Source organism: Ambystoma mexicanum, chromosome 1q (assembly GCF_040938575.1).
Source record: "Ambystoma mexicanum isolate Mex_15411 chromosome 1q, UKY_AmexF1_1, whole genome shotgun sequence".
Taxonomy (NCBI): domain Eukaryota; kingdom Metazoa; phylum Chordata; class Amphibia; order Caudata; family Ambystomatidae; genus Ambystoma; species Ambystoma mexicanum.
The window spans coordinates 934,011,392-934,037,204 of record NC_090922.1 but is presented as its reverse complement, the minus strand read 5'-3'; the positions used below and the strand labels follow the sequence as shown (position 1 = coordinate 934,037,204).

The following is a 25,813-nucleotide window of genomic DNA, read 5'->3' as shown; positions in this document are numbered from 1 at the left end:
TGAGGCGTTTAGCAAGGCAGAGTCTTGAGTGTAGTTGCCTGATAGAGGAGGATTTGTGTATCCGTGTAATTTGTGTAAATAATACCCTGAGCATCTAGGTGGTCGAAGAGAGGCTTAGTGAAGATTTTATACAGCGTGGGAGAGACACACTTCACAGGTGATGTGAGTGGGTGCTGCACTAGCTTGGTCAGAGAAAACCTTCATAACTCGGCCTTCTAGGAAGGAGGTGATCCAAGCTGCTGCTTTCTGAAAGAAGGCGGCTGCAGAGGTGAGGTGGGGACATAAGATGCTTTGATCTACCAGGCCGAAGGCTGCGGATAGGTCTAAGTGGAGCAGCAGGGCCGGTTTTCCCTTGTCTCCAATGTTGTCCATTTGGTTTTTCAGATCAGGTAGGGCCGGGGCGGAATCCTGATTGCCGGACACCTCAGATTTGGTTATTTTCTAGATGGTGTTCAATCTGGATGTAGGCAGTTCTGACCAGGATTTTGAGAAGGAATGGGACTGTGGTAATGGGTCTATAGATGTTTGGGATGGCAGGGTCTAGGGAGTTTTTTTTTGTTTTGTTTTTTAAGTAACAGTAGGACCCAGGCTTCTTTCAGCAGGGATGGGACGAATCCTGTAGTGAATAAAGCATTGATAAATGTTGTGATGAAAGGGGCCAGTTCTTCTGCACAGTCTTTGATGAGTGGGGCTGGAAAAGCATCTCCTTTACACCTCGAGGGCTTAAGGCTCTTCAAGATATGTGGTGTTTCTACAGTTGTGATATTGTTAAATGTAAACTTAGAAGTGTCAGATGTACCAGAATTAAAGCTTGGATTGTTAGGGGTGTTTTGTGGTGGCGGTTTCATGATGGCTTGTTTGATTGCTATTTTTTTCTGTAGCATGTCAATTTTTGGCATCCTGGCATTTTGTATACTGGTGCACGAGGCCAAGTCTTTGTTCTCGGATGAGGCTTTTGGGATGGGCGATTCCGGTTCTCTGAGGATGGTGAATAGCTCACGCGTGTTAGAATTGGCATTAGTTATTCTAGAGTTATACGTGTAGGCTTTGGCTGTGGTGATGACCTGTTTGTACTGTTTGGCCAGGGTGTTCAATTCCTGCTTGAGGGTGTCCGTAGGGGAGTTTTTTCAAAATGTTTCTGCTGTTCTTTTCTTGGATCTAAGGTCAGCTAGCTCTTGTGTGTGCCATGCATTGACGTGCGCGGAGGGTTTAGCTTTCTTGTGGGTAAATGGGGCGATTGTGTTAACCGCATCGGTTAGTGTCCTGGTGTAGAGCTTAGCTAAGACTTGAAGGTCGGAGGTGCACGTGGATTGCAATTCGAGTGGGTCCAGGAAAGGTAGATTGTTGTCTGAGTTTTCTAGAATTACTGTCCCAGGAGGGTGGTAATAGCTTGGCGAGCAGTTTTGTAGTTTTCTTTACCAGAATGGCAAAAGTGATTATATGGTGGTCAGTCCATGGGAATGGGGTGTTCTTTTGTATGGTGATATTGCAGTTGAGGTCGACTATCCAGTTAAGTGTTCCTTCTGTAATGTGCGTGTAGTTGTTGATTCGTTCACAGAAACCTAGGGAGAGCAGTGAATTGTGGAGAAAGGATGCTGATGGGTCGGTGTGGTCGTTGAACCCAAGATTGAAGTACCCTAGGAGTGTCACTTGTGAGGATAGTTTGAGGTTGTGACTTAGTGTCTGGAGCAGGTCTTCTTCGAAGGTGTTGGTGGCACCCAGAGGTCAATATAGAAAATGGATCGTTAGTGTTGGTCGGAGTAATTGTTAGTTTTAGTGATAAGATGTCACAGGGTTTGTTAAGTGAAGTGCTCAGCTGCCTGATGAACAGATGTTTTTAGCTATAAAGGCGGGTCCCTCCACCTTTAGCGAGTAGTCTGTCACTTTGAAAAAATGGTGTAGTCGGGGGTGCTAGGGCAGGACCTGATGCTGCGTGAAGCCAGATTTCTGTGATGGCTACACCATCTATGTTATTGGCTGTTAGGAGGTCGTGGATATCTAGGGCGTGAGCAGTGAGCGTGCATTGGTCAGTGCCAGGTCGAGGTTGCTTTTGTGGGTGTTGTCCCCCTCAAAGGTGGGTGTAGGAGATGGGGGGGGTGGAGGGGTTGCTGTGGTATGTGTGCGCGTGAACTAGGCTAGGGCAAGGGCTAGCGGCAACAGCGGGTGCAAGGCTAAGGCTAAGGTATGGGCTAGCAGCAGGTACGACACAGGGTGCAGCAGTGGGTGCGAGGTAAGGGCTAGCAGCAGGTAAGTCAGGCCACAAAGTGCAGCAATGGGTGCAAGGCTAGGGCATGGGCTAGCAGCAGCAACTACACAGGGTGCAGCAACGGGTGCAAGGATAGGGCATGGGCTAGCAGCAGGTAGACCACAGGGTGCTGCAACGGGTGCACGGCTAGGGCCTTGGCTAACAGCTGGTAGGCCACAGGGTGCAGGAGCAGGTGCAAGGCTAGGGCATAGGCTAGCAGTGGGTATAACACTTATGGTAGGCAGCAAGTGTCACTGTTATGTGGATTGACATGAGAAGCCTTGTTGATGCTGGCGGTCATGGACTGCGGCCGTGCAGCGGTACCTTGAGACCGGAGTGGTGTGACATAAGGTGGCAGATGGTGGAGCTGGGGTAGTAGATACCGGGCAAAGCCGTGAGGCAAAGTTAGAAAAGGTGGATGCATGTAGAGAGCGCTTAATGCCGGTGGAGCAGGTTGGCAAGGTTACTCGTTGGGCCATATTGGTGGGAACTGGGTAATTGTGGCATGGGTGTTTGTGAACATGCAGGGCATTGTACTGATGGAACAACTGTGGGTTGCAAGTTCTTTAGCCCATATGCTCACGTATTGAAGGTTTCCCCTGGGGGTGTCTGCAATGTTCAATGGGTGCTTGCAATCTGTGTGGCAGTGGCTTGATTTCTTGACTTGGGATGGATGTGGGCTGTAGGTGGGATCTTGTAGGGCATGTGTTTTGCGCATGAATGGGACCATTGGGTGCTGACTCTGTGCTTCATGTGGGCTACAATGGTCATGGTCTGCATGTGTGTGAGGGATATGAACAGTTAAGCCGGTCAAGTGGCACAGCGAGTAGAGCGCTCGCTTTGACATCCGTGCAGAGCCTGCTAACGCAGGTTCGAATTCCGGCAGGGCCAAACTCAGCCTTTCATCCTTCCGAGGTCGATAAATGAGCACCACACACCGTGGGTAATAATAAGCAGCGCTCAGATACCTGAGGGTTCCTAGCGCTATATAAGTGCCTAATTATTATTATTATTATTATTATTATTATTAGTTATAACATAATTTTGGGTGTGTGCTACATATTTGTTCCTGGTTGATGACAGGGCAGCTTAGATGATGAGGCAACAATTGCCCTGGCCACTGTTTAACGTTTGTTTAGCAGTTGCACATGCACGCCGGCACTTCCTTCTAGGAGGTGTAGTTTGCGTCTCGTGGCTGGCGTGGCCCGTATCAGCGTGCTGGCAATGGTACTGGGGGTGAGTGCAGCTGCTAAGGCAGGCACTGTCTGTGATGCTGCAGCAGAGTTAATGGTCTGGGCACTGGTCGGTGATGTGCGGATTGCGGCAGCTTGCAGTGCACATTTGGATGTGGCATGTCTGCTCGCGCTCGTCAGATGAGCGCCGTCCATGACGTCGGACCAGAATGAGAGAAGGTTGTAGCATTTCGTGGACAAGTGCTCGGTATGTAAACGCTGCGGTAAGGTAACAGCAGGTTTCAGGAATGAGCTGGGTGGTGGCAGAGGAATTCTTGGCTGCCAGGATACACGCACATATATAGTAGACTTTTCCACATGCGTGTTCCGAGAGCTGAGTTTCTCACGTATAAACTGATCTGGGATACATATTTGTGCTAACGGAATTGCTTTCATCTACTGTGTTGCACAATTGCATATATGTAAATTTCTGAATAAATGTACGGATTTACAAATGTAGCATCTGAAAGGCATTACATTATGGCATTTAAATTGCACGCCCTGTGCAGTATAATCAACATTTGCTTATGCACAGTCTGTGCCATTGTTGCTATTAAGGAGTAAGGCCATAGAAGGAGCATCATGCATAACAATATTCAGATATACATCGTTCTGGCAATAACAGAAGTCCATGAGTGTCTTGGAATAAGTTCCAATAATGGTATCGAACTGTACCAGTTGTGCAGCATGTGTAACTTTGCAGTCAACGCAGCTGAGACCGGCGGAGACTGATGAAAGTAGTAGTCCATGAAACAGCAGGACTCCAGGGAGTTCACGAGTGTCCAAAGCTTGAATTCCAAAAGCAATAACAATCCAAAGAGCCAAACCAGAGGGTAATCCAAGAATGCAATCCAAGACAACAGCCAAACCAAGTCCAGGCAGAAACAAGTAATCCAAAAACCAAAAAAGGGGCGTTCAGCAGGGAATCCAGAAACAGACCGAAGGTCAGAAATTCCAGAGAAACTGTAACTATCAAAGGCATACTGTTCCGTATTAACTTTGAGAAGCAGTGAGTCACGGAGAAGTTAGGTTTTGTACTGAGGGAAGCACGAACTTCCGGCAAAACGACGTCTTTCTAGGAACGTGATGACATCATCAGAGTCCCACCGGACTCTCTAAGCCGCGCCTGGAACCAATTGGAACGGCACGTGTCAAAGCTCTGTTGCCACCATCTCTATGGTAACCTGCATGCTCCAGTGAAAGGAGCTGTGAAGCATCGGGACCAAGTCCTGACACCTACACATTTACAATAGAACACACCTATTCATTGGGAGTAAAACCACACATTACTTTTAGATTACGTTACAGTAAGTCAAAGGTAGCACACCCTCTAAGTCATGCAGTGAAGAAATCACTTATTAAACCAACCCTGTTGCCAGGATACCTTTCAGAATAGTGGGACACGTATTCATCGAACAGTATAAACCAAAACTAGATTTAGGATAACCCTCAGTTATAGTAGGTGAGTAAGACATAATGTTGTAATAACCTATTATAGTTGTTTTTCAGATCAGTGGAACACAGACTAAGGTAAGCAATAACTCTTTACACTATTTTAGGATGGCACGAGGCAGACCAAGGTAGTAAAACCCACAGTACGCTTATTATGAATGTCACACAGCTATTCAAGGCAGATAAGACCCAAGGCAGACTTATTCTAGACATGCTATACAGCAGGAAATAGCTAGGTGAAGCCAACAGCATTACTTTTGGGAAGTGGGAGAACCAATTCACAGGTGCGTAAAATTAACTTATATATACTTTTCAGAATGGAAAAACACATTCCAAGGATAGTAAGAACTTTTGTAACTGTACATATTTCAGAGGGACAGTTAACATGCCAACTCTATTGCAAGTAACTAACTTTTAAACACTACCATTTTAGCAGCATAACTCCTGAGTTTGGACATGTACAGTTATCCACACGGTGAGTGAGTTACTTCTGGAAGGAAGAAAAAGAGACACCTTGCATTGTTATTATAATAAGTGGGAAAGGTTTGTAATCTGGTGTAACCAGACGAATATCAACCCAGTTAATTATTCCCCTGCAGATATTGTCACGTACCTGCTTTTCCCTCTGAGCTCTGGTCTAGTTTACAATTCACTTAAAGTTAATTTAGCAGCATTCACAGCTTATAGCGCATCTCAACACAAGGTGTCTTAGTGGAAAGTTCCAGTGGTGAATGCTTTTATTTTATTGATGGAGTAAAACATCCATACTCCAGTGACACGCGCTCAACCAGGTTGGGATCTAAATACAGCACATACATACTTGAAAAGTTCTTCAGGCTCCTGAGATATCCTCAGATGGGGGCCATCCTCAAGGATGCCATCATGCACTTGCTCCTTCCGGCCCCTGCACCCGTGCCCATAGTCATTCCTCCTATGGCTCGGATGTATCAACCCACTCATCCAAGCCCTGCAACATCACTGTGCATTGCTGGCAGCAGAAACAACATAATGGACTGGAAAGCATGCTGCTCGCTGGAAATCGCCCAAAATTGCGCAGTGAAAACCTGAAAAATAGGCCACCATCTACTTTTGCCTATATCAGTGGTAACACAGGAGACCACTGCCAAAGGCCACCATTGGGCTACCCACAAAGTAGCCCAAAACCACTTGGAAATAGCAATGCTGATTGAAAAAGAAACACAGAGCTGTTTGAAAATCCGTTTTCTTGATTGTCAAAAATTGCTAAAATCATGGCTCACAAATCTAAAAGATCCAACCTCTTTGTTGGGTGTTCCACTTCATTACTTCAAGAATCCACATCAATACAATGTCAGCAAAAATCATATGTTCTCAGAACAAAATCCTATTTTAAAGATACTTGATGGAAAGACAGCTGTCAAAATGGGTGTATTACCGTTACTCGCCTCTGTCAGGTGCTGGCGATTTATAATTCTAACAGGAGAACTGGTGTTCCAGAAGTAAATATGCCAAAGAAGAGAATTCCATCAAAATGCCATATAGAGTGCCACAAAGTGATTTCATGTTGGAAAAGACTTGATTTAAAGCTATGTTGCTTATTTTAAGGAACTGATATTATTGATCAGAAAGTAACCTGATGCAGTTAAAACTCCAAAAGGCTTACTTCCCCTGAGAACCCTTCACACCTTGTCATCCCTACCAGAAGGAGGATGTTGCATTTGCATGCTAATCCAAGAGGAAGAGACAATAGTCTTTCAACTGAATAGGAATGCTAATTTGGGTGTGACTGGTCAACAACTGCTCTCGCAGGAAACAAGACATGTGACCATCTGACTCAGCCCAGCTCTAGGGGCGGACCAGACTGAGATGTGAATTGAATTGAATTGAAAGCAAATGTATGTTTTATAAAAATACTTATAACAAATTATACCAAGCTGACAAAAATATGAAACTTTGGGATTGTTGAAATGAAAAATTCACTCACGATTTAAGACTAAGCTGAAATCTGTGCGATGTTCTAAGACTAAACCCCGGACTTTATTCATCTTGTAGCTGCTATGTTTATGCTAGGGACATGAAAAATTACAGATGTACTCAGATGGAGTGTGTATGCCTGTGTAAAATTTGGTGCAGAACCAATATTGGCAAACCCACCAAAAGCTCAAATAAGTGGTCATTTCTGAACCCAAGCTCGTAGGAACATGGGACTTGAACAGAGACATGCCTTAATTAATCTGTGATATGCATATATATTATGAACAACTTGTGTATCTGGGAAATATGTTTTTTGGAAAAAATAGATTTTCTATGTAAAAGCAAACGGGTGGGATTTCAGTTAAGCCATAAAACACAGCATCACTCTGACACATATGACACACTGCTCCTGTCTCAAATCAGGGGACAGGAAATTCTCTGACCTATCAGGATCCTTAGAGGGTTGGGCATAGAGAGTCGGCCTCCCCGCCCACTTTGGAAACACATAAATAGGGACTACGGAGACCCATAGGGTGATGTCTTGAAAGACACTTTTTTCCTCTCATCATCCGATTTCTTGGCACAGCACCCTGCAGGACTCCGGAACTTAGACTCCAGACTCCAGATAGATCCAGACTCCAGAACCAAACTCTAGAACCCAAACGCTAGAAACTTGAAGCAGAGAGGCCTAACCCACAAGCTGAACCCTTTTCAGCAGGCTTCAGAATCTTTTGCAAACCTGATTCTAACCCCTAAACTTCCACGGGGCCTGACCAAACCATTCAACAGCCTGGCTGAGCTGTGTTGCTTCTAGCTAAGAACCCTGTGCTAGAACCAAGATCCAGACCCAGAGAGAGCAGTGCTGTAACCCAGAACCCGTCCGATCCAGTCCGAGAGACCGAGCAGACCAGAGGCCGTGCTGTGAGCAGAACCCAGTGCCTGGACTGTCCGGTGGCGAGTGAAGCCAAACCTTTGACCAGATCTGTGATGGGCCCATTCCATTCCATCCCAAAGCCTACGAGTGAGTATTTAGTCTAGAACTGTACATAGTCATCTCTTAGTTTAAAGTAATCATATTCAGTCCATTTCAACCTGTCCAGAACTGCATTATAAAACCTCTTTTGTCTATCCTAAATTCTTCTCTCCTCCACATAATTCTTGATAATTGTAGCAATAATCATTTTTGCGCTATTTTCTGAAGAGGGACAGGTGTTTTGACAGACAGAGATCAGAGTGGTGGCGCCGCGGTTCTGGTGGCTGCCCGTTGAATGTCTGGCTTCTTCATAGCTCTTTAGTTAAGCCTATCCTTGTTGGTAAATCTTTAAAGCGCGATCTGTCATATTTGAATTCTTGACTTTATTTCTAAAAAATCTACCTTCACAAAAACCTCTAACTTTTGAACCACAAGTCCTAGAAACGAAAGTTAACTGTAATTTAGAAGCTAAGATCCTAAGCTTTCCAACGAACTAACCTAAAACGACATTCCAATTCCTTATAGTTTTTCCATAATCATGATTCACACACGCAGAAAAATTGCCGCGAATTTCCATTTAGCTCAATTTCAACACGTCAGAATAGCTGTTTCTTGTTTAAAACTGCTGAATTTCGTTTTCCATCTGATAATCATTGATGAATCATTACTAGTGTTGACCTGAACCAATCCAAAGTAATTCTTACTTATCCTGAATCTCCTTTAGTGAATTCAAATCATTTTAGCATATTTTTCACTTTCATTGCAATCACATTCAAAAGTATTTTTGCCTGTTTTTAAAATCATACATTTTTTCTCTAAGCTTGCTGGGGGAACTGGGGTTGAACTGCATTGTTGATTGATATTCCTGAAACCTGTGTGCCCTCATTTCCATCTCTTCATATTGCATACTGGGGGGAGTGAGTAGTCCCAGGGGAAAAAGTGGTTATATTGTCTTTTGATTGAACCCATATCAAGTTTATTTCTGTGTTGCATTCTTTCCCATCTTGCATTTCCTTGAATCATAAAAGTATTCTGTGCTACCTTATCCTTCCTATTCCTACTCCTTACTGAATAAAGAGATTGTTGAGACTTTAATATTACCCATTGCTGATTACCATTCATATTCATAAGTGTGCTATTCTGATCTTATTTTATTCATAAAAGTGTGATATATATATTGTTCCATTCTTCAAATAAACCTTTTTAATTTGCAAAACAAACCTACTTCTTTGCTCAGTGAGGCCGGGGAGATTCAAAGAGAGGGGAGTAATATATGTTAGGGAGAATTCTCTGTTAAGGCTAATTTCCCAAACCTAGTGAGTCCCCCAGCAGCTTTGCTGGATTTTTGGGGTTTATTTTTTCCTCCTGCTAAGAGTGAGACTCTTTTTCTCCCACTCTTAGACCAGTGCAGTAACACAGGGGTGTCATAGTGACCCCCAAACATAGACTCCATACCCCGGGACTGACTACTGTCTCCCAGGGCATGTAAAGTCACCATTGACTTTACTAGCCTTAAATTGGGAACATAACCAGTACAAACCATCATATTGTGGAAGTACTGGTAGGGGTAATTAGATTGCCCCTGGGTCTGTTTTTCGAGGGGGCACTGTGCAGTCTCCCCTCGTCGAGTTTCTGGCTGGTGGCAGTGGTTACCACGCGAAATATTCCACCGGAATATTTTCTATGGGATTTTCCCATTCATTTTAAACGCACCACTTTTTGGTGCAATGTTAGATCCCGCCAGGTTATTTATTTAATATTTATTCCCCGGTTGGGTCTTTTTGCCAGAACTCAGTTTTAAAATGGTGTTTGTGTTCGCCTCTGTAACTCCAACCCAAGTCGAGCCCTTTGTTCCACTTTTTGGCGGGCTTCTACACAGAAGCCTCCAAAAGTGGTGCCACTCTGTCTGGGTCTACAGGATGTGTGGGAGGGGGGGGTTTAGGCACCCTGGACTGAGTTGCCTCGGCAACTCAAGTCACACTCTTGTATGATTGGCCCAGTGGTGAGGCGCCCAGCTCACCACTTAGCATGTTTGAGTGACAGCTAGGACTGATGAATGGGGGTTTTCTGCATAAAAGCAGGGCTTTGGGGACTGGAACTTCAGAAGTCGCCACAGGACCTAAAGAACCCGAAGAGGGAGAAGCTGAGCCGACCTGCAATGACACCACCGGTGGAGCCCTGCTGAACCGTCTCACCACTTTTCCCGACGACAGAGAAGATCTTCATTCCGAAGAGTCTTCTTCCTTTGACTGGTGGGGATGACCAGTTTGCCCACCTTTTCGCCTTCCCGGATCATCTCGTGGCCGCCTTGCCTGTGCCGAGCACCCCGGCAACCGGGATGCCACGATTTACCACTACCGTGAATAAAAGGGTAGTACCTTTTAACTGGAGAACTCTGCGGCTGGTTTCTTCCCTGGAACGCTGGAGGATCCTCTCCATTTTAAAGGTACTGTGTCCGCCTAGCCTCCCTTGCAACGGTCTGTACGGGGTGTCTATTAAATCCTCGACTTACTACCTGGGCTGACCCTAGGCTGGCTAACTGAACTTTTCTGAGCTGAACGAATTCCTTTTTGAACTCTCTGCAAGACTTTTTCAAGCCTCTTAAACTATGTGATCTTAGGCGCATTGGTTCTCTGCTCTCTCGAAGAGGGAGCCTGGCCTCTGAACTTTTTGCTCACAAGTAGACTTTGACTTTGCTGCCTTGCTGGGTGCTTCTAAAGTATTAGTGTTGTGTGCTTTTCTAATTTCTGCCTTTTCCCTCCCTTTTTTGATAACTTATTGGAGTGCCATCTTCAGTTAGGTGCTCAGCTCTGTCTGAAAATAAGTGGTGTTAACGAAGACTTGTCTAATAAGGAATAAGGGATGTATATATATTAATAGTGACACTGTTTTGAACTTGTTTACAATAATAGTGCTGGAGTGCTTCTATAAGTGTGTCTTTAAATAAATAATTATATACTTTGATACCAAAGCTCTGGTCAGTGTTTTCTTGTGCTACTGTATTTTGGTACCTATCTTGTATACTCTATATACTCTCTAACTCTTCTTGAGAGAGGTCTGGCTGCTCAGCCACAGCTACCAGGTATATCTGGGTAGTACAGACTGCTACCAATTGGGTTTACTGCCAACACCTGTAGTTTTAAGCCTTTTGCAGTGGTCCCTAAGGGACCCTAAGGGAACTGTAGCGCCCAAGCCCCTGCCCGCTCCCCAGCACAGGCCGCGTCCCCTCCAGCTTCCCGTTGTGCTCGCCTCTGCTCCCTCCCAGTGGCCCTGATAGGATGCAGAGATCCCTGTGTGTTTACCCCGCCTCGACCTGCACGCCACTTCCATCCGGGCCGTGCAGGTGAGTGGATGACCCCCTGAGCCCCTTGACCTCGTGCCCCTGTAGCGCCCAAGCCCCTGCCCGCTCCCCAGGCCACTTCCTTTCCAGGCAGTGCAGGCGAGTGGGTGACCCCCTGAGCCCGTGCTCTGCTACACCTGGCCCTCCAAAATCTTGAACCTTGCCTTTTGCTGCCCCCAGGCCCCGTGTGCTGCCTTGCAGCCCCAGCTCTCCCTGTCGTCCCTCCCCGACCTTAAGCCCGCCTCCCAGCCCACCCCCTCCCGTGATTGGTTGCATCCCTGGCCTTACCTGTTCTCCTCTGGGCAGCCCACTGACCGGCAGCCCCTGCGGCTAAGGGCCCAAGAACAAGGGCGGCTCCCACATTGGTGGTTCCAAGATGTGTCTGCAGGTGTCAGCAGGGGAAGCCAATGAAGCCACCAGACACCGACAAAACTGTAAGTGCTGGCATGGGTGGGGGGTAGAGCAATTACTCTACTCCAGAAAGCTCCTGCCACTCTAACTTACCTTTCAATTGCCTAGACTGCTACAGACCTACACCATGCATTATTAGAGATATGTGACCACCAGCCTAAACCTATTCATTGCTGGACAGCAAACACTGCCTGCAGTATAGTTTTAACTAGTACCATACCCAGAGATAACCACAAAGATTAGCCTGTGCCAAATCTAGACAGAAATGTGATTGTTAGCATATGTGATTCTTTGCATGCACCAAACTTAGAATTCTCAACCTAGCTTGCGTCACATCTAGATAGAAATGTGATTGTTAGCATATGCCACACCTGTATGAATTCTCAAGTTTAGTCTGCGCCAGATCTAGACAGAAATGTGATTGTTAGCATATGCCACACTTGGATGGAATTATCTGGTTTAGTATGCGTCACATCTAGACAGAAATGTGACTGTTAGCATATGCCACACTTAGATGGAATTCTCAAGTTTAGTATGCGCCAAATCTAGACAGAAATATGATTGTTAGCATATGCCACACTTAGATGGAATTCTCAAGCTTAGCCCGCGCTGCATCTAGATAGAAATATGATTGTTAGCATATGCTACACTTAGATGGAATTTCAGAAATGTGATTGTTAGCATATGTGATTCTTAGCATGCACCAAACTTAGAATTCTCAACCTAGCTTGCGTCGCATCTAGATACAAATGTGACTGTTAGCATGTGCCACACTAGTATGCAAATCGGAACTTTAGATCGCATCACGTCTAGATAGAAATGTGATTCTTGGCATGCACCACACTTAAAATTCTGAACCTAGCCTGCGTCGCATCTAGATAGAAATGTGACTGTTAGCATGTATCACACTTAGAATTCTGAACTTTAGCTCGCGTCGCATCTAGATAGAAATGTGACTGTTAGCATGTGCCACACTAGTACGGAATTCTGAACGTTAGCTGGCGTCGCATCTAGATAGAAATGTGATTCTGAGAATACACCATACTTAGAATTATGAACCTAGCTTGCGTCAAATCTAGATAGAAATGTGACTGTTAGCATGTACCGCACCTAGATGGAATTCCACAATTGCAAGGACAGCAATGCCAACTAACCAACCAACTAACAATTCTATCCCTCTGCATACACCTCTCACACTATAACCAAACACAACCACGAGCCTAAAACGCAGCAATCTGCACAAACCTCACAACAATGCAACAACAAAACAAACCACACATAGACTTGCACAACAGCACACGACAACTACGGACCGTAAAACACCCCAAGCCCAGCTAACGGACCCACCGGGCTGAGGCTGCCAACAGCACATCACTGCTCTCTTGCACTTTTCCAGCTTATTCCCACTAACTCACCCCCTCTCCTCCCCTTTTTCAGAGCTGCCAGAGCGCCAGGGGACCACTTCGGTGGTGATAGTGCGCGGTACAAATGTGCTTTAACATTGACATAACTGCACAGGTTTCTGCCTAACAATAGAAGGGTTCATCATCCAGATTTAAAGAACTTTGGCATAAAATATCTAAATAAGGGCTTCCATTGGGCATCCCATACTAAGCATTGACTTAGTTGAAGTGCTGGATTGTAGTCACTTAGAAGCACTGCAGGCCCCAGTGCCCGCCCCGGCCGCCTATAGCACAGGCGGTTCTGTACCAGCCTCAGCTGCAGCCTCTGCCTCCGGTCTCCACAGCGTTCAGCGCCCAGCACTCCGGCGCCGGACCAACCGGACAACCAGGTGGACACGGACGAGGAAGAGGACCCCGACACACCATCGTCCGCGTAGGCCTTCCATGAATGTCTTGCCGGGCTGGCAGAGAACTTGGCCCTTCGTCAACCCGAGAACAAGCAACCAGAGGAGGGGGGTGCACCCTGAGGTCCTCACGCTACGCCCCTCGGCTAGAACAGGGATCCCGATGCAGAAGGACATTGTCGCCTTGGCCAAAAAGGGGGTGGCTCAAACCCCACTTGGTCAAGCCGGTCAATCGACACCTGGATGTCGAGTATAGGCAAATAGAGGGGGATTCACTCTTGCTGTCGGCCCATCCTCAGCCACACTCTTTGGTGATTGCTGCGGCATCACTCTACTCCAAGCCTCAGTTGTCCTCGGCCTCCTCGTCAGCAGCCTGTTAGGAAAGGAGGAGACTATCTTGGAGGCGTACGGGAAAAAGCTTTATTCCAGTGCTTCGCTGCATCTTCGTCAAGACAATGCGGATGCAATGCTGGCAGCCGTTCGCAGGGGCTTTCGCGGGAAATAGCAGACTTCCTTCCAGAACTTTCGGTACAGAGCCAGTCCGGTTTCAAGGTGGGACTGGCAGAGGCTAAAATGGTGGCGCAAAACATCGTGGAGTCCACCGTGGCCCACATTGACACCTCTGGCCGGGCCATATGCATAGCCACGGACATGAGAAGGACGGCCTGGCTCTGTGCTACTAAATTTAACCGGGACGTCCAGGAACGCATATTAGACCTGCCTTTCGAGGGTGGTGACCTTTCACTCCACCACTGACAAGGAGCTAGATAAAAAGAAAAACTGCTCGCAAACGACAAAGTCTTTATCCTCACAAAGGCCACACCCAAGGTGTACACCCAGTCACATCAGCGCTCAGACAAGGGGCGTACATACGGAGGGTTCCGCGGCTTCCAAGAGCAGAGGTCCAGACAGCCGGACCGTTTGCTGACTCAACATCGGCACAAACAACACCAAAAAGGGGGGTGGGGGATAAGGGCTTTTTCCAGTCCGCCTCCTCCGTAACAGCCTCAGAGGGAAAGAAGGCATGATGCACCCCTTTAGGTCCATGTGTCTCCAGTGGGGGGGGCAGGCTTGCACTCCACCCACATTTCTGTGTCAGAATTGCACAGACCCCTGGATCATCTTGGTATTATCCACAGGGTACCGCCTACCTATCCCTTCCTCCCCTCCACTCCCTCATATTGAGACAGAAACTCTCTTGGCGGAGATCCGGTTGCTCGTCAAGAGCCAGGTAGTAGAGGAAGTCCCAGCCTACCAGCAAGGATTGGGTTTCTACTCCAGGATTTTCACCTTTCGGAAGAAGAACCAGGCAAAAATTCAAGATGGTTACGCCAGCCCTCCTGGCGGAGACATTGTGCAAGGGAGACTGGATGTGCTCCCTGGATCTGAAGGACGAGTATCTACACGTCCCGATTTGGCAGCCTCATCGTTCTTTTCTGCGATTCAGAATCATGGGCTACCACTTCTAATACAGGGTGCTTCCCTTCGGCCTCAACTCGGCCCCCAGGGTGTTTACCAGGCTCAAGAATACAGTGGCGGCCTTCCTCAGGGCCCAGGGCCACCACGTCTACCCGTACCCCAACGACTTGCTCGTCAGGGGGACATCTCTGGAAGCGGTGCACCACACTTCCCATGCTCTTATGAGCACCCTCCACGACCTGGGCTTTTCACTCAACCTCAAGAAGTCCCAGCAGCAGTCTACGCAAAGACTGACTTTCCTGGGACTCATCTGGGACACGTGCTCCGAGAAGGTTTTCCCCTCAGAGGACAAGATCACAGCCATCAAGAGGGCCACTGCTCAATTCCTCAGCCGATAAGTGGCATTGGCCTGGTAGTACCAACACCTACTGGGTCTCATGGCAACTGCCCTATTGGCCATCCCCCACATGAGACTCAGGATGAGGAGGATACAGCTGCACTTCTTAGCATCATGGAATCAGGAGCGAGGCTCTCAGGCGGAGCTGATCGACGTTCCTCCTTCTCTCCACCCGGACCTTTCATGGTGGTCTAGGGACTGCAACCTGCGAATGGGCAAGCCCTTCCGGCAGCCGACCCCCCAGGTCACCATCACTGTGGACTCCTCTCTAGAGGGCTGGGGGGGCCACTCTGGACAACCACAGCGTCCATGTAACCTGGTCCCAGCAGGAGTACCATATCAATTGACTGGAACTAAAGGCCATCTGGCTAGCACTCGGAGCATTACTTCCGGTTATTGTGGGCAAGGTTGTCCTCATTCAGACAGACAATTCGACCAGCATGTTCTATGTCAACAAGCAGGGAGGTACCAGATCCCCTCCACGGTGCAGTCTAGAAACAGCATCTGGGAATGGGCCCTGGAGAACAACCTCTACCTCACGGCCATCCACCTTCCGGTTGAATCCAACTTGGAGGCGGACAGGCTCAGCAGACTGGGAGCGGACAATTATGAGTAGGAATTGAACAACCAGGTGCTGTGCGAGATCTTCAGCAGATGAGGGCACCCCCCAGGTGGCCCTCTTTGCCTCCTGGGTCAACAAGTGGCAACAGTTCGCATCCTGGCAGGGACAGGGCCCCGGCTCCCTGGGCGATTCATTTCAGATTCAGTGGAACAGCATGACCGCATACGCCTTCCCATCCACACCGCTGATCCAGAGGGTGATATGCAAGATAAAGGAGTCTTGCCACCTAACCGTCATTCTAATGGCTCCATGGCGGCCAGTGAGGGCTTGGTTCTCAGAGCTGCTGAGCCTCTCGGAGAGACCACCCGTTCTTCCGACGGGCCCAGCTCATCTTCTGGCGCAACCGGTCAACCACCCTGCGCCACAGAAATTAGCCCTCGCAGCGTGGTTCCTGAGCAGGTCATGCTAGGGCACCTCGGCCTCAAACAGGCTAACCTAGAAATCATACATGGTGCAAGGAGCAAGATTACCAGGACCCAGTATAAGAGTAAGTGGACTAGGTTCTGTCACTGGGCAGACTCTGAGATCGACCCCCCCCCCCTTGCATGTACGTTGGATGATGTGCTCCACTGCGCACCTCGCTCACTCTGGCATGCAGGTGGACCCTTGTCACACTTATTTGGCGGCCATAGGAGCCTTCAGAAATTCAGAGGAAGAGGTATTTTCATCTTCCAACCCGATAGTCAAGAAGCATTTGATGGGCCTAGCCAGACTCTACCCGCCCATCAAGAGGCCACACCCTGTGTGGGACCTCAACGTAGTGTTCGGAACCCTAGCATGAAAACCATTTGAGCCAATGGCGTCTGCGGACATCAGGCTCGTCGCCATCAAGACGGCCTTGCTAGTTGGCCTCACTTCGGCTTGCAGAGTCAGGTCGCCTCAGAGCCCTATGCTACTTTTCACAAGGATAAGGAAGTCCTGCGGACACACCCAGCGTTCCGACCTAAGGTACCTTCTGCTTTCCATCTAAACAAGGAAATAGTGCTGCCTATGTTCTTTGCCGAACCTAAGGACGAGGCTCAGAGGGTTCTGCACTGCATTGATGTCAGGCATGCTCTAAAATTCTACTTGGACAGGACCAAGGGCTTCCGCAAGTCGAACGCACTGTCACCTTCGGCGGGTCAAGGCCGGAGTATCAGGCATCCAAGTCCTCTATAGCACGATGGATGGTCTCGACCATCAAGGAAGCATATGAGGGGCAGCATAAGCCACTTCCGGCTAACATACACGCCCATGCGGTCAGAGCCTAGGCCACGTCCATCGCATTCCAACAGCAGGTCCTGTGGTAAATCATAGGCAGGGCGGCCACCTGGGCCACCCCTTCGGCTTTCTGCAAGCATTACTGTTTGGACGCCAGCTCTAGATCAGACGCGGCTTTCGGGCATGCGGTTTTCAGAAACCTGTTTGCTTAAGGAGGGTCTCCTCTCCACCGTTGGGCTACACTCAGTTGTTATCGCCCGTGCAGTATGGAGGAAAGGGGACTGGGGCGTAAGAGTAATTATAAGTTACTCAGCGTAGTGACTAGTCCTTAGTCCCCTTTCCTCCATACATCTCACCATCCTCCCCCCCCTATTAAGCTGGTGTTATTAGGCAATGTTAAACTATTGTCGACGTGTCTGTCGGGACTGAGGTGTGGCGCCGGACGCCGGAGTCAGGGCAGCGCATGCTCCCAGGGCTGCACCCCTGCACTCCTCTAAATTTAAAGGGGAAGAAGGTTTTTATATGGTGGAAAAGGTTCCGTCTTTCGCCCCTAGGAAGGGACGCCCATGCAGTATGGAGGAAAGGGGACTAAGAGTACGTTAGTCACTATGGTGAGTAACTTAGAATTTACTAATAATAGTCTTTTTATGGCTTGTATATGCTTAGTCACATGCTTCCACCCATCATCTTCGCTTGGTAGTCAAAAAAGCATAAAACAAATGATAACAAATGTATAGTTGCTCATGTGAGGGCTAGAGTTAGGGTTTTGGCACAATGGTGGACTTATCTTTATTTTGAAATCCTGGCAGACCCATTTGAGATTTATGTTGAGGCAGGGAAACCCCTCTTAGCGTTACTGCTAGTGAGGCCTTTCCCCAACCCTACTTTTCATTTGAATAAAAGTCTGTGGAAAAATGCCACCTGTGTCGATCTCACTACTGCACCCTCACTCACAGTATGCATCTATGTCCATAATTCTGGAAACAACATGATCTGTTGTTCTTAATGCAATATTACATTTATTATTTTTTTCTTGCAGACTGTAGTGTTGAGCTTATTGATGAGATCCATTGGAAATAAAAATACTATCTTATTGGGTCTGGGATTTCAAATATTGCAGCTTGCCTGGTACGGGTTTGGCTCTGAACCTTGGTAAGTTTGTGATATGATTTCTTTTTGGATTTTTAAAGTTATTTATCATTTTAACATGAAATTAAACCATCTCTGTGGAGGCAGAAATTATTGGTACATTGTCTTTTAGAGATCGTGAAATATCAAGAAAATCGTTAGTTCATTTTACCCTCTTTCTCATTCCAATTACCTTTTATCTTTACATACTTTAGTCATGTTTCAGCCTGCTTCTTACATTATGTGATAAATGTTGTTTATATCCTGTATGTTAATATGTTGATTACATTGCATTTTAAAGCATTTTTTTTACGATAATGACGAATACTGATCAATTAAAGAGAAAAGAGATAATGTCCAAAGTAAAGTTCCAAATACATCTCCACTAGTTGTGCAGGGGTTCAGCACTCTTACTCCCATCTAATATATTTGAGAAAGATTCCTCTTTCAATCCTAAATACTTAAATGTATCACTGACCAAGGTAGCTTGTCATCGCCACTTGCCACAACTCCGCTTTCAGAACAGATTTACTTTTCCAATGTTGCAAGACCTTTCTCTTACCCACAGACAGCTTTTACACTATAAGTATTTTTTTCCTGATTTAGAAGTGGGTCCGCTCTTGCGGAGTGGAGTATAGGATTAATTATTTTTCTGATTTCTCCCCAGAAAATTATCTTTTGATACTGGAGAAGTAAATACATGTGTGCTTTTCTCCATTGTACTGCCAAAATTTACTGCTAGGTCTAAACATTTAATAAGGGCAGGGGGAGTATTCCAGTCATGTATATTAGTACCCGGCAAGAGTCAAGCAGGATGCAATACGCATTCTGATTGGCTCTCGCCGGGTCCTTACTCGGCCGAGAATCCTTCAATTCTTGGCTGGGATTCCAGCCGCCTTGTCCTCGGCCGGGGGACGTGGCAGCCCCTCAGCCAATGAGGAGGCTGGAAGCGGGGCAATCCCCGCTTCGAGCCTCCTTGCGGCTGAGAGGCTGCCTTTGCCCCCCGCCGGGGACTCGGGTAAGGTTTTTTTAATTTATTATTTTTTTTTTTAAATTCCCTTTCCTCCCTCCTCCCCCTCAATCCCACTTACCTTCTTCTCCCTGCGTCCCCGGCAGGTGACGAGGGAAGCCTCCAGCTGCACCTCCACACGTCTAGAGGCTTCCCTCATCCCTCGCTGGGAACGCAGGTACGTTTTTATTTTTATTTATTTTTTTATTCTCGTCCCACTCCCGCCCTCCCAACCCCACTTACCTTCTTTTTGATCCTTTTTCGGGAGCGGACGCGCTGGGAACACATGTGTTCCCAGCGCGTCCGCTCCCGATGGCCGCTATGGAAAGGGAAAACGGACTCCGTTTTCCCTTTCCTGGCGGGCATTTTCTTGGTAGTTTCTTTTTTTTTTTGTTTTGTGTCCCGAAACGCTGCAGCGCTTCGGGACAAATAAAAGTGCCTTTAGTGCCCCGGTCACACAGATATTGCGGGCCGGGGTACTAATAGCAATATGACCCTCGCTGCGGGGGCATTACCGACTCGGGTAATGGGGCATTACCCGAGTCGGTTATGCCCCTGCCGCGAGGGTCTTATTGCTTAATTAACTATCTAGACAGTTCTTATCAGTGGGGATTCATTATTTACAATAGTTTTAGGCTTTAAGATTTTTCCCAGCCTTTGTTAAAGTCCGATTCCACGGGTCACCATTTGTACCACACTGCACCTATGGCTAGCATCGGGTCTTACACATGTCCTTTAATCTCAGGTATTTATAAAGATCTGATCCAAAAAGGTCAAATTCTCTTTTCGTTTCTGTGACTCGACTCATGTGTTGCGACTATGAAACGTTTCTGCTAGAGTATCCAAGTATGATCAGTCATCCCAGCATAAACACATCCCGTTGTCATTAGGTTGGCCCAAATAAATTATCTGTAAGGCTTTTCCACAACCTCTGTGCTTGACATGGCAACTGCATTTAATACTCAGTATACCGGTCAATGTAAGGTTATTTTTGGCTACACCACACTTTCAGTGGGGAATGTTGTTGGGTAAGATTGTCATAATTTTGAATATTCTTCCTGTCCTGTGTCAACCCCAGATCTTTTTGCATGGATGTGGTAACTATTTTACCTTGTCCCTAGGTGAGTGGGAATCTTTTTCCCCGCTCACCTAGTCTTTTACTCTTTATTATTTTTATGGGTGACCTTTTTATGTCTCTTCATCGTGTGTGATTGGAGTTAGTTTCCTGTAACTTTGGACTGACTGTAAAGTACTATGGTAGCACACAGCATTTTAAATGCAGTGGCTTCATTTTAATTATCTTTTTATTTCTTTGGGGGTGAACTACTGTTCCCAAGAGGTAAAGTGGGATTCACATCCCCTTCATATTTATTTTAGTGAGCCAGCACACCCCACCTGGTGTGTAGTGCTGGGGGGATACAATGTATCCCCTTTCTTAGTTACCTGGTAGCATTTCTGTTACAATTGCAAGGTTACTTGAATGGCTGGCGGCAGTGAAACTACTTTTATGACTTTTAGTCATTATTAATCGCAGGCTGTCAAATCAGCCTCTGTAATGCACAGGAGCATACCATTCTGCTAGAATGGTGGGCTCCTTCTTTTTTCACCATTTCTCGTTTGCTTGTTGTTTCTTATGTAGTCTTCTGCCATCCAGTTACAAACATTTTGGAGTTATAGTTCAAACAAATGCACCCGAGATTGGCTGAACTTAATGAAAAAAGAATCTGAGGAGTTGGTCAGAGAAATTGAACATAAACAAGAACAACTAATGAATAAGTCTCTTACACAGCTGCAAGTAGCTATTGGAAGAATTGGATCTAGCTATGAACGAATTCAATTTGAATAAAAAGATTACCAAATTGAAAAGATATAGCTTTGTTCTCTTGTTACAAAATCTACCCCTGTTACCGATTTAATACAATTAAAAAATAATAATAAAGACAACTATACAATTCATCAGTCAGGGTTCAGCATCTAAAAACAGTGCATTTACTCTATTTTTGGATGCCACATTATTTGAAGATATGCTACTTTTTTAAATTTTAAATAATAGTCACAATATGATATGATAGGTTATTTATAATGCACTTAATACCCAGAGGTTTCTAAGCGCGGACCCGAGGATCGAACCTGTGTTGCTCCATGTCGTCATGCTTCTAAGGCGAGCATGTTGCCCCTGAGCTATCCTCCCGAGACCATGAAGGGGGAAAAGGAGAGGAAAGGGGGAACGATGGGCTAGACTGAGAGTGATGGGCAAGAAATCAGATGGAGAGCAGTGGGCCAGAGTGGGAAGCGGCCGGCAAGAGAGCAGAGAGGGAGCTGAGGGCCTGAGGTGGGATGTTGTCAGAAAGCAGACAGGGAGCAGAAAGTAGATGGAGCAACCGGCTAGTATTGGATCAGTGGGCCAGAAACCAGAGAGGGAGCAGTTGGCTGTAACAAGGCAGCAAGCTGCAGATTAGGAAAAAGGATGGGGGGTAGGGGGAAGAGTGAGGTACAATGGAAATGAGAGGTTCGGGAGTGTAAGTTGTGATGGGGAATTGGTTTGTGTGAGTTATGTTGGCGAGTGGGGTGTGGGTGCTTGGGGGATTGAAAAATATAGAAGGGGAATAATTTCAGCATTACACCTGATAATGACCAATAAAGTTCATAGTATTAAATAGGCATGCACAGTAAACCAAAGAAGTAGAGCAAAGCAAGCAAGTTTCTATCAAGCCGGGGGCATCTGGGACTCTTACTATTAAATTGATTTTAAAAAAGGTGCAAATAATGACAACCTACATCTCTTGTAGCCTCACAGAAGCCTCTTTCTTATGACCTACCAATCTTGCACCCTCCAGGCAATGAAATGTTTTCTGCAAAAATGCTGCAATAAATACAATTTTGTGCTGCAAAATTTGCTTTTTTTTTATGCAGCAAGATTTTCAATTTTATGCCGCAATATCCTGGAGCGTCTGGTAACTGTTTCTATATGTTGCAAGATAGACTTCTAACAAGTTTTGGTCTAATTAGGTGATTAACTTTGTCAGAATTAGTAAAATACCATGGTGATGCCATGTCAAGTCAGGCAGACCAAAAACTCTTGAAGCAGGTGTGGGACGGAGAGCACTTTCTCCTTAACTCAAATTATATTTTATCCCCCTCAGTGAATGTAGTCCTTAATCTCTTGTCTGGAATGTTCTGTAGAATATATAGGGTTGTAGGTAGAATGTTTCTTTTGGTTATACTGATCTTGCCCTAAATTCCAGAATGCCAGGTTTAACAAAGTCCATATTTAGTTACAATAATTGTAGGGCTTAAGACTGGAACCACAAAGCGCTCGTCAATGCTTTAACTTGAGCTATGTAAATTTTAACCCTCTAATTCATTTTTGAGGATTGGTTGTTTCTCTAATGAAGATGCAGCGGGCTGTTGTGATGATTCGGACCCTATGAACAGAACACAGTGAAGCCTGGAAGAAGAACTTGTTGTCGAAACATGTCGGCTGTTTTCACTTTCATTAAAATATTCCATTCATCTAAACTTATCGTGTATGCGCAGTGTGGTTGTGAATCTGTTGTACTTAAAGACCCTTTTTAGTTGGTTTCATTACAATTTCAACATTTCTTGGAAAGCAAAAAATAGGCTGGATGTGGAGACATGGCCTTCAGAACGGCTTAGGTAAATTGCTCTTATTAGGAAAGATGTTCTCCCTTGCAACGTCCCCTCTATTGTATTTCAGTGAGACACCCTTCTTTTTGCTTATTTGTTTTATATTTTCCTATCTGTCCTGACGTTTTGAAGGGAAGTAAAGCCTTCAGCTTTGCTTCCTTTGCCTTTTGTTCATTGTTATGGGGAATCCGACTTATCCTTCTGACTAGTCAGTACTGAGAAACTTTGTCTTTATTTGTATTCTTGTATTTTGGTAATTGCACACAGCACCTTACAGTGCAGTACAATGGGGATACTTGGTATCCTCATAACTTTTTATCTTTTAGTCACTTTTTATAAGTCCCTAAGTCAAGCTGGTGGCAGAAGGAACAGTTTTACTCCTGCACGTTCGCAGTTACCGGTGGCTAGCACCCAAAGATGGCCATTCCACAAGTTGTTTTGCGGATCCTTTGGCCATGTTGTGGCTTGGCCACCACCTTCCTGCCCTCACAGGTGAGGAAATCCCCTAGAAGGTCATGCCCTTGCTCAGGAAAGCTGCACCACTCAAACTCTGCCGCAACAAATACAAAACACATACGCAATGCCAAAGTCACCCATTACCTGCAAGAGCTCCATATTGCCACCAAATTTTCACAAAAATTATTCAACATTCTCCAAACCACCATCCAAACCCCCACCCGCTGCAGTATGCAACTCCCATGGACTACTTTAACTCCAATATACACAACATCAGGCTAGCCCTCTTATGTTCTTGCCCACTCCCAAACATTCCAGACCATTGGCACCCCATCGACAGACACCCTCATCACTCTTCCTACCAAAACCCAACCTGCACAAATCCTGGATGATGGATGCCCACCTCAAGCTACATCCAATTGCATCAGCACCCACGCTCCCCACTGACTCAATATCATCAACTCCTGTCTCACATGATATCCCTTTTGGTCTCAAAACGTGGACAAATGTCACCCCTCCTCAAATAACCATCTCCTGACCCCAAACTGCCCAAAAGTTACCACCCCATTACTTTCATTCACCATCCTTGACTGGTACACCTCCGTTCTTATGGACAGAACACACTTGTTTCCATGCTCCCTTTTTTCAATCTGACCCCAGCCCGGTCAAGTACGGGGTCCCGCAATGCTCCTCCCTCTCACCACTCCTCTTCAACCAATAAGTTGCATCCCTTGGACAGACCCTTAACAAGCACAAGATCCTTTCCCACCAATACACAGTTAACAACACAAATTGAGTTCCAAATCTCATCCCCCCTCTAACTCCACATCCACAAAATCTTTGTCTCTGCTATGACCACCTGGAGGACCATCCACTTCCTCAAGTTGAGAACCCTTCCAAAATGTAATGCCCCCCACCCCGACACAAACCCGAGCACACCCCCTGGATCAAAGAACTCACCTGTGACAACCCACACATATCCCTCTCCACACCTGTCAAATCCCTTGTTTTCACCTTCAACCCCCACCTTTCCTTCAAAAACCACATAGCTGCTGTCACCAAAACATGCAATCTGCAACTAAACCTCCTACCAAAGATCCAACACATCCTTCCTCTTGATGACTTATGCACTACAGCGCTGGTTCTGTCCAGGCTGGATGCGGGCACAGCTTTCCACACTGGTCCCTAGCAGCACCCTTTCCCCCTTGCAAGCCATACAAAATGCAACAGCTAGACGACTCCTCCTACAAAAACATTCACACATCTCCCCCAGCTTTCGCCCGGCTCCACTGGCTTCTCCATACACCAAAGAATTGCCTTCAAAGGACTCTGCATTGTTTTCAAAGCCTCCCACCACAAAATCCATCTTAACTTCACGACAAACTGAAACCCATCAGCCACACAAGCACCAGACAAGCAAGCCAGCATCTCCTACACATTTCATTCTGCAAACTAACATGCACACAAAAGCAATAATTTACCCAACACATTTACCTCTTCACATCCGCACTGCACCCTCCATCACCACTTTCAATAAAAAAAACCTCAAAGCATACCTGTTTTCGCATACATAACCCTGCCCCTCCATCTCCCCTGCTACCACTTATCTATCCTATCTATCCCATCCTGAAAACATTTTGTAACTTCTATCTTCACAATTCTTTTAATCTTTGACCTTTGTAAGGCTTTCTGAGACCCTCTGGGGAGGGCCAGCACTGAACAAACATTTGAATAAAATGAGAATACCATAAAGAGTACCATATACTGTCAAATGCCCGTGCCACAAGATCTTTGCCTGTTCTTTGACTATTTTCTACTTTGGCCTTCTTCTGGCACTCTCGGGTCCAGAATTGCCAAATGTGGAAAGCCCTTTTCCGGGTAAAGCTTCTGCTTTACCGGACAAAGTGGCAGTCTGTGTGTGGCCGGATTTGAAGGCTGGGACCGCCTAATCCCAACTCTCATCTGTGCCGCAGTGTCTGTTGCTAATGTGAGACAGGCATATGATCAAGAAACGACACAGACAAGTGAAACAGTTTGAAAACCTTTATTCTCAATGGTCAGGATGGTGTAACGCCCTAACTTGTCGCGGGAGGATAGCTCGGGGGCAACGTGCTCGCCTTGGAAGCAAGATGACACGGAGCACCACAGGTTCAATCCCCGGGTCCACGCTTCGAAAGCTCTGGTTATTAAGCATGTTATAAATAACCTATCATACCATATCTAACTCTAAGATAGGAATGTTCCCTAACAGAAAGAAAAATAAGGGATGTCTAAGTCTGTCAGTCCAAAACGAAATACTGTCTTTGTCAAAACCTATGCTTAGAATAATAGGGTGAATAGGATTTGGCCAACTCAATAGTTTTCAAAGTAAAGCTAATGTGACAATGGAGCCTTTCTGCACCTCGCTTCCCCAAGTTTAAGGCACTGGATTATAAAGTTCCACAAGTCTCTCAGGTTTCACTTGGGGCAAAGTTCACTTGGCAAAAGAAGTTCACTGTACCTTTGCTTGATAAATTCCCCT

The 25,813-nt window shown here is 46.3% G+C and overlaps 1 protein-coding gene across 1 annotated transcript in view; it reads left to right on the top strand.

Moving 5' to 3' along the window:
* The window catches only part of MFSD14A (major facilitator superfamily domain containing 14A), a 561,753-nt gene that overhangs the window by 373,320 nt on the left and 162,620 nt on the right, over window positions 1-25,813 (top strand). Inside the window, exon 9 of the mRNA XM_069641591.1 lies at window positions 18,091-18,203. Coding sequence (XP_069497692.1) covers window positions 18,091-18,203 — 113 coding nt within the window. The remainder of the gene's footprint in view (window positions 1-18,090; window positions 18,204-25,813) is intronic.